The 7,500-nt window shown below is 40.7% G+C and overlaps 1 protein-coding gene across 1 annotated transcript in view; it reads right to left on the bottom strand.

The window, feature by feature from the left end:
- col5a3b (collagen, type V, alpha 3b) overlaps nucleotides 1–7,500 on the bottom strand; it is a gene marked incomplete at both ends in the record, with an annotated part of 66,860 nt that overhangs the window by 20,234 nt on the left and 39,126 nt on the right. Inside the window, 10 exons of the mRNA XM_080842726.1 lie at nucleotides 1,587–1,692; nucleotides 2,277–2,384; nucleotides 2,621–2,674; nucleotides 4,239–4,296; nucleotides 4,644–4,694; nucleotides 4,964–5,071; nucleotides 5,514–5,548; nucleotides 5,976–6,065; nucleotides 6,641–6,748; nucleotides 7,111–7,164. Coding sequence (XP_080698852.1) covers nucleotides 1,587–1,692; nucleotides 2,277–2,384; nucleotides 2,621–2,674; nucleotides 4,239–4,296; nucleotides 4,644–4,694; nucleotides 4,964–5,071; nucleotides 5,514–5,548; nucleotides 5,976–6,065; nucleotides 6,641–6,748; nucleotides 7,111–7,164 — 772 coding nt within the window. The remainder of the gene's footprint in view (nucleotides 1–1,586; nucleotides 1,693–2,276; nucleotides 2,385–2,620; nucleotides 2,675–4,238; nucleotides 4,297–4,643; nucleotides 4,695–4,963; nucleotides 5,072–5,513; nucleotides 5,549–5,975; nucleotides 6,066–6,640; nucleotides 6,749–7,110; nucleotides 7,165–7,500) is intronic.

Raw genomic sequence — 7,500 nt, 5'->3', positions numbered from 1 at the left:
CAACAAATAAAGTTTGAGAATATGTAGTGGATGCAGTTGAATATACTGTAGATGTCAACGTTGCTGTCTAAACTATAAACTAAATGTCATAAAGAAAGACATTATTTAAAATTAAGTTATGGTTGAAATAGGATCACTTCTTTATTGTAAGGGTAAGTGTAGGGCAAGAATGGTCATGCAGTTGGACTCAAATGTAGGTTAATTTTATTGAATGTATGTAGCCTACTGTACTGTATGACTTTGATGATGCTAGCTTTGACAGCCCACTCTCAGACAGATCGTAATAAATGTCCTTACAATGGGAACACAGTTTAAATAGGCTTCTCTGCTGGAGATGGCGTTACTATCCCCGCCCCGAATTTAGTGCACATTGCACGTTCGATGCACGCATAGGCTAGCTAATTTCACAGCAATTAACGTAAACAGGTTAACCTGACGTAAACAGCTCCTAAGAGCTACTTAAGAACTCGTGCACGTTGCGCTCGTGCACCTGACTTTAAGTTGATGGTTGGGAAACGCACGTAAATACAAAGTGCTACTTAGTGTACGATGTCGCGAAAATCCACGTAGGCCGTTAAGATACATCGTTATCGGGAAACGAGGCCCTGAACTGTTCGCTGATTGGTCCTGCAAAATTTTGAGTTCTGGAGACGATTGTCAATGGGGTTGGGCCAGACTGAGTATGAGCTTGAAATCAATTCAGGCGGAAATACGTAGGCTGGTGTCACCAGGCTAGTTGTCTGCTGTCTTACGTATCTATTCATTGTGTAAGTCATGACATGCAAACAGGTTTAACAAGCTATCATTATCCGCCAACAGTAAGCCTCGTCAGTTTCAGTGACATGGTAGTTTATGGAATGTTTCACAAATTACTTGTCAATTTTCCGGACATCCTTTTTTGATACCCTTTCTACAGTCATTAATATTCGTATGTCTCCATGTCCTTTGATTGCTATATTTGGTGTGTCTCCTGTTGTGGGAAGGTTTACTAGTTATAAAGCTTATGTTATTGCATTTGCTGCTCTGATAGCCTAGCGTCAGATACTGCTACATTTGAAGAACCCAAAGCCGCTGAGCACACATTCCTGGTTAGAAGAGGTAATGTCATTTTTACACCTTGAAAAAAATCAAACACACTGTCAGAGGATCTCTGAAGAAATTTCACAAAACCAGGGATCCTTTCCTTTCTTATGCAATCAGCCCTCTGCCAATAGCTAACTTCAATTTGTTCAAATGCAGAACATTTGCGTAAAACCTCATAGGCCGCCAAGTCAGGCTGGAAGAATGTGAAAGTGAAAGTCTATGATCGTCTTGATTGGATAACATTACTTTGTTCTCAAAGAAAGTATTTATGTGACATGCAAGATTGCCCCATTGTTTTTCAAACAGCTACTGTCCATCTATTGGAGGAAAACGGCAACACATTAGCATAACTCAAAATCTTCATAATCTTATAAATTCCAAGAATTCCACCTTCTACCTTATACGAATATCAGATTAAATTAGTCGGCTGTAATTTGCTAGAGGTTTCCAGAATTTTCCACACCTGACGGAGGTGCAATAAAGGCATAATGAACAGGCCTCACCCCCAGCCACACCTGACGGAGGTGCAATAAAGGCATAATGAACAGGCCTCACCCCCAGTCCTGCGTGTCCACTGTCACCCTTCTCCCCTGGTGTGCCTGGCATCCCCTGCAAAGGTAAACAGGAAGTGGTCAAAGAAGCAGGACATTGTACCAGGCTTAATGACCAACAAATACATACAGACATACAGACAGAGTGAGAGATAGAGAGAGAGAGAGAGAGAGAGAGAGAGAGAGAGAGAGAGAGAGAGAGAGAGAGAGAGAGAGACAGCACACACACAGATAGATAGACATACAGACAGACAGACAGACAGACAGACAGACAGACAGACAGACAGACAGACAGGCAGACAGACAGACAGACAGACAGACAGAGACCCGTTCAAAGACAGACTGACACACATAAATGCAGACAGAGAGTGAGCAACAGACAGAAATACTGACAGAGTGTGAGAGAGACAGACAGACAGACAGCACACACACAGACACACAGAGACGGAGGGAAAGACACACAGAAAGACAGACAGGGAGGGACAAACACATATAAAGGCAGACAGTACACACACAGACACAAAGACAGACACACACACACACACACACAAAGACAGACACACAGAGAGGGAGGGAAAGACACATATAAATACAGACAGCACAAACACAGACACAAAGACAGACAGACAGCCAGTGTGTTACCTGCAGTCCCCCAGGCCCAGTGGATCCCTTGTGGCCCCGGAGTCCCTCGTCGCCCTTCTGCCCTCTCATGCCTGACTGGCCTGGGAGACCCGCTGTTCCGTCCACACCCTGGGGAAATAGAGAGAGATTAGGAGTGCATGAGAAAGATGGAATAATAGTGAGAGAAATAGAGACATCTATCTATCTATCTATCTATGAATATTTCTATATATATGTCTGTCTGTCTATCTGTCTGTCTGTCTGTCTGTCTGTCTGTCTGTCTGTCTGTCTGTCTGTCTGTACTTCTCTCTATTCATCTATACATATATCTATCTATCCATCCATCCATTCACTCATGAACTCACTGGTAATCCAGGCTGCCCAACTGGACCCTGAATGCCGAGAGGTCCTGCAGGCCCCTGTGAAATGAGACATCAGTGTGAGATTACATGATACTCTAACAGAGGAGATTAAATGATGCCCAATATAGGAGATTACATAATGCCCTAACAGAGGAGATTACATGATGGCCTAACAGAGGAGATTACATGATGCCCTAACAGAGGAAATTACATGATGCCCCAACACAGTAGATTACATGATGTTTTATATAGGAGATTACATAAAGCTCTAACAGAGGAGATTACATGATGCCTTACAGAGGAGATTACATGATGCCCTAACAGAGGAGATTACATGATGCCTAAGAGAAGGAGATTACATTATGTCTTATATAGTAGATTACATGATGCCCTAACAGAGGAGATAACATGATGCCTAACACAGGAGATTACACAATGCCAAACCATCATGGGTTTAACTACTGAACACATGTGCAATGGACCAGGCCATATCAGAACCATCATGGGTTTAACTACTGAACACATGTGCAATGGACCAGGCCATATCAGAACCATCATGGGTTTAACTACTGAACACATATGCAATTGACCAGGCCATATCAGAACCATCATGGGACTTAACTAATGAACACATGTGCAATGGACCTGGTTCAACTACTGCCTGATTTGTTCCTCCTTATATATAAAGTTCAAACACATATAAATTGCATGTATTTTCAGCCATAAATAATACACAACATCACTTTCTATTTGACAGGCACGGTTCAAAACACCCAAGGTCACCACAACAACATAAAATAAACATGGCGTTGGAATCAACAACAAACAAACCTAAATCCATACATTTCAGTGGAGAATGTCAGTAAAGGTCACCATGAATAAATGAATAAATAAAAGATGTTAGGGAATAAAAATTGTTTCTTTTGAAGGGTTTTCATTGTACTTGCGTCAATAAGAGCTGAATTTGCAGTCATGTACATGGCATACTGGAGGTGAGTTTACACTAACATCATGTCATGAACATGGCATGGTGATCTGTTTTAGGAAAAGGCCTCTGGACCACTGGAGGTAAATTTACAGTAACACAATGTGCTACTCTATTTATATTTATTTATTTATTATGAGTTTGTTTGGTAACTAATCACCTCAATTTACATTTATTTATTTATGAATTTATTATGAGTGTGTTTGGATACTAATCACCTCTATTTATATGAATTTATCAATGAATTTTGTGATTTTTGCCTCATCAAGAGTTGCAGCTTTAAAGTGATGAACGTGGCATAGTGATATTTCTCTTACTGGAATCCCTAACAAATGTAAATATATGTTAAACACGTCACTGAAATAGACTGTTTGGATACTGACCACCTGTATTTATATTAATGCATTTATTTATGATGAGTTTCTTTGGATTCTGACCGGCGCTCAAATTTATACGCATTTATTTTGAGTCTGTTTAAATAGAATAAATATGTTAAACATGTCACTGAAAATTCAATGCAAAACAAGTCATCTCCAAGGCTTTCAAGAAAGACTTTCGACGGCCTCTGTTTATCTTAATGTATGTATTTATTTCTTTATGTATGTAATGAACATTGTTATGAGTGTGTTGGGATACTGACCCCCTCTCCTTTGTCTCCTTTGCTTCCCTTTTGACCTGGTCCTCCGACCTCTCCCTATAGAGACAAAACAGTGAGTTAACACACACACACACACATACACACACACACACACACTGACACACGTGAGTTAACCTACACACACTGAGGGTCACATACACACGTGTTCACATGCACATACACAGGTGCACGTATAGGAACACACACATTCACATCCAGCATAACTGAAGACAAATGAAAACATTCATGCAGCCAAATAGACAAACACACATATACATGCAGACATCCACCCACCCACCAACCCCCCCCCCCACACACACATTCACACACAAACACACAAAAATGACCTTATCTCCATCCTCTCCTGGTGGTCCAGCAGGTCCGGACGCGCCTAGAGGTCCTACTGGTCCTTGATCTCCGTCTCCACCTGCTGGTCCGATTGGACCCTTCTCTCCCTGGGTAGAAACACACAGACCAAACATACCTGAACAAAGAACGAAAGAAAAAATTTAACTTGGACCTTCTAAAGTTTCACTTTAAAATAGGTCGTTTTGATTTGAATGTTTCTGAAGATTTTGAGATAGATTTTCCTTCCTCACTTTGAAAATCTAATTTGGATGCTCTTCCTAAGCCCGTTTCAAAGTTAGGGCTTTTGGATGATTTTGTATCTCTTATTCTTATTCTAAATTCTTAATTCTAAATGATACATTCTAAATTATCTTACTGGTTCGCCCTTCTCTCCTGCAGCTCCAGGTCCACCAATAGTGCCAGTGCGCCCAGACTGACCGATTGCACCAACTCTTCCTGGGGGCCCACGCTCACCAGTAGGACCCTAGACAGAGGTAAATAGGATATGAGACGAGAACTGAAGTGACAGAGGAGTGAATTTAGTGGTGTTTTTAATGTATATCATCACTACAAGTTTCAGAACTTAATGAACCTGGTACAATCTGACATCTGATTTGATTTAGCAAAATACAAACGCAAAATACAAATTTACAAATGTATATAGGAGGAATTTAATTCACAGCAATACACAGCAATATGTATGACACTGCACTCGTGAGCATGAAAACAACCAATCTGCAACTAATACAAATGTTGTGAAGTGAATAAGGAATAGCGCCTTGTTTACCCACAGTTATGCAGTTACATACAGTAATGTCACCAGTCCATTCCCCGCAACAACACGTGTAATTATAAAGCACACCATAGTCAGATTCAAGAAAAGACCTAATATAAAATGGAGTGTTGTTTCCGGGGAAGAAACTCACCACAGGTCCGGCAGCGCCGACTGGCCCTTCTCCTCCTTTCAGCCCAGCAGGCCCCTAAACAACATAGAGATCACATGACCACGTCACCTGACCCTCCACAGCCAATCACACAACATGATGCCAAGAGTCATATTGCTTTTATAGAGACATAACAGTCCTACTACAGTCCTACTATGGACTAAAACGGACTGACCATTTTCTATGTTTATTTTGATTTTGTTCATTTATTCTCCACACTGGTTCAGCGTCAAACGTTGCCAAGCAACAAATACTGCCACTCTGCAGCCCAGTTGTGTGAGAGTTATTTGTGCACATTCATATATATATATATATATATTTATCATCCCAGTAATATGTAAGTATGTATGTATACTATGCCAGTACTATAGTAGTCTGTATGTCTACTCTGCCAGTATATGTCAGAGCTTACCTACTGTATATACTATGCCAGGTTATATTTACCATGCCACCATTGGCACCTCTGCTGCCTCGAAAGCCTCGAAGCCCACCTGGACCGGCCTTTCCTGAGGTACCTGGGAGGCCTGGGTCACCCTGGCAACAGAAAAAAGGGCAGGATGAGAATGATAGATGAGAACGAAGGACACAGGGTAGTGATGAGGGGACTATAACGCACAGAGTGTAGTGTAGGCATTTATATTTACATAATTACTATGATAGTATTATGATGGTTTTGAGGATGATGATGCAGATGATTGTGATTTTTAAAGTTCAGTGACTAGATTATTAACTTGTGATGGTGGTCATTATGATAGCACTGTTGGTGGATGTGATAATGATGATGCTAATAATGATCATGATAGGGATTTTGATGGTGATGGTGGAGCTGGATACTGAAAGAGAATGCATTATCAGATAATGTATGTTGTGATAAGTTGGTGTTTTACTGTCAAAGTAATTCTATTAGAATCAACAAAGGGGTAATTGTGGTGATGATGGTGATGATGATGATGATGATGGCGATGGTGATGATGATTATAATGATGATGATTATTATTATTATTATTATTATTATTATTATTATTATTATTATTATATGGATGTTAATTTATATGTTATTTTATGGTCATGATAATAATGACAGTAATCCTGATGTAAAACAGTCACACCTTGGCTCCCTCTTTGCCAGCTCCCCCGGGCAGACCCTGTTCTCCGGGTCCACCTGGTGACCCTGGGTGACCTCGTTCTCCCATCGGCCCAGTTTCTCCTGTGTTACCCTGGAGACCACAACAACACAATCACCACACCTAATGCACTGGCTAGCCATCGCACTACTATAATACGTGTCCCCCTGATAAACACGACAACATGCATCACCACATACGACACACATGATAGGAAATGTATACAGAATCACAGGAGGTAGCATTGCCAAACAGAACAGTATTGTACAAGGAACAAATGGCCAAGTCATTATTTAGAGCCTGCAGTCAATCATATGATAATTTCGAATTATCAGTCGAACGCTCTGTAGTTTTTCCATTACAGGGCTGTATATGGTATGAAAGTGTCTGAGGGCTGCTATATAAGATTGTCCTTTTATTCATCTATAGAGCATCAGCTGCTTGTCTGTACTTACCTGTGGCCCGACAACACCAGAGGGTCCAGGTGGACCTGTCTTTCCATGGAAGCCCTACAGAATCACAGAGTAGAAAAGACAGGCCTGAGTTAAGACTGACAGCTGACACACACTTGAGATTAACTTTGATGTGAGTATCTTTATGTTGGATAGAACGTTTCCTGAATATATGTTAGAGAGCATCTGTCAGTTTAATGAAAGTCTATTCCGGTAGCATAATACAAATATACCCTCCTTAAAAGTAAAAGAGGATTTCAGATTTTACAGACCTGCATCTTACCAACATTAAACCCTCATTGTGTTTTCAGGACAAAAATGAAAGTTTTTAAACGTATACACAAAATACTAAGGATCACGTAACTTTGATTTGCTCTAGTTGTATGTACGTTA

The sequence above is a fragment of the Sprattus sprattus genome (assembly GCF_963457725.1).
Source record: "Sprattus sprattus genome assembly, chromosome: 1".
NCBI lineage: Eukaryota > Metazoa > Chordata > Actinopteri > Clupeiformes > Clupeidae > Sprattus > Sprattus sprattus.
The sequence above is the reverse complement of the archived record's forward strand: the minus strand, read 5'-3'. Positions and strand labels throughout refer to the sequence as shown.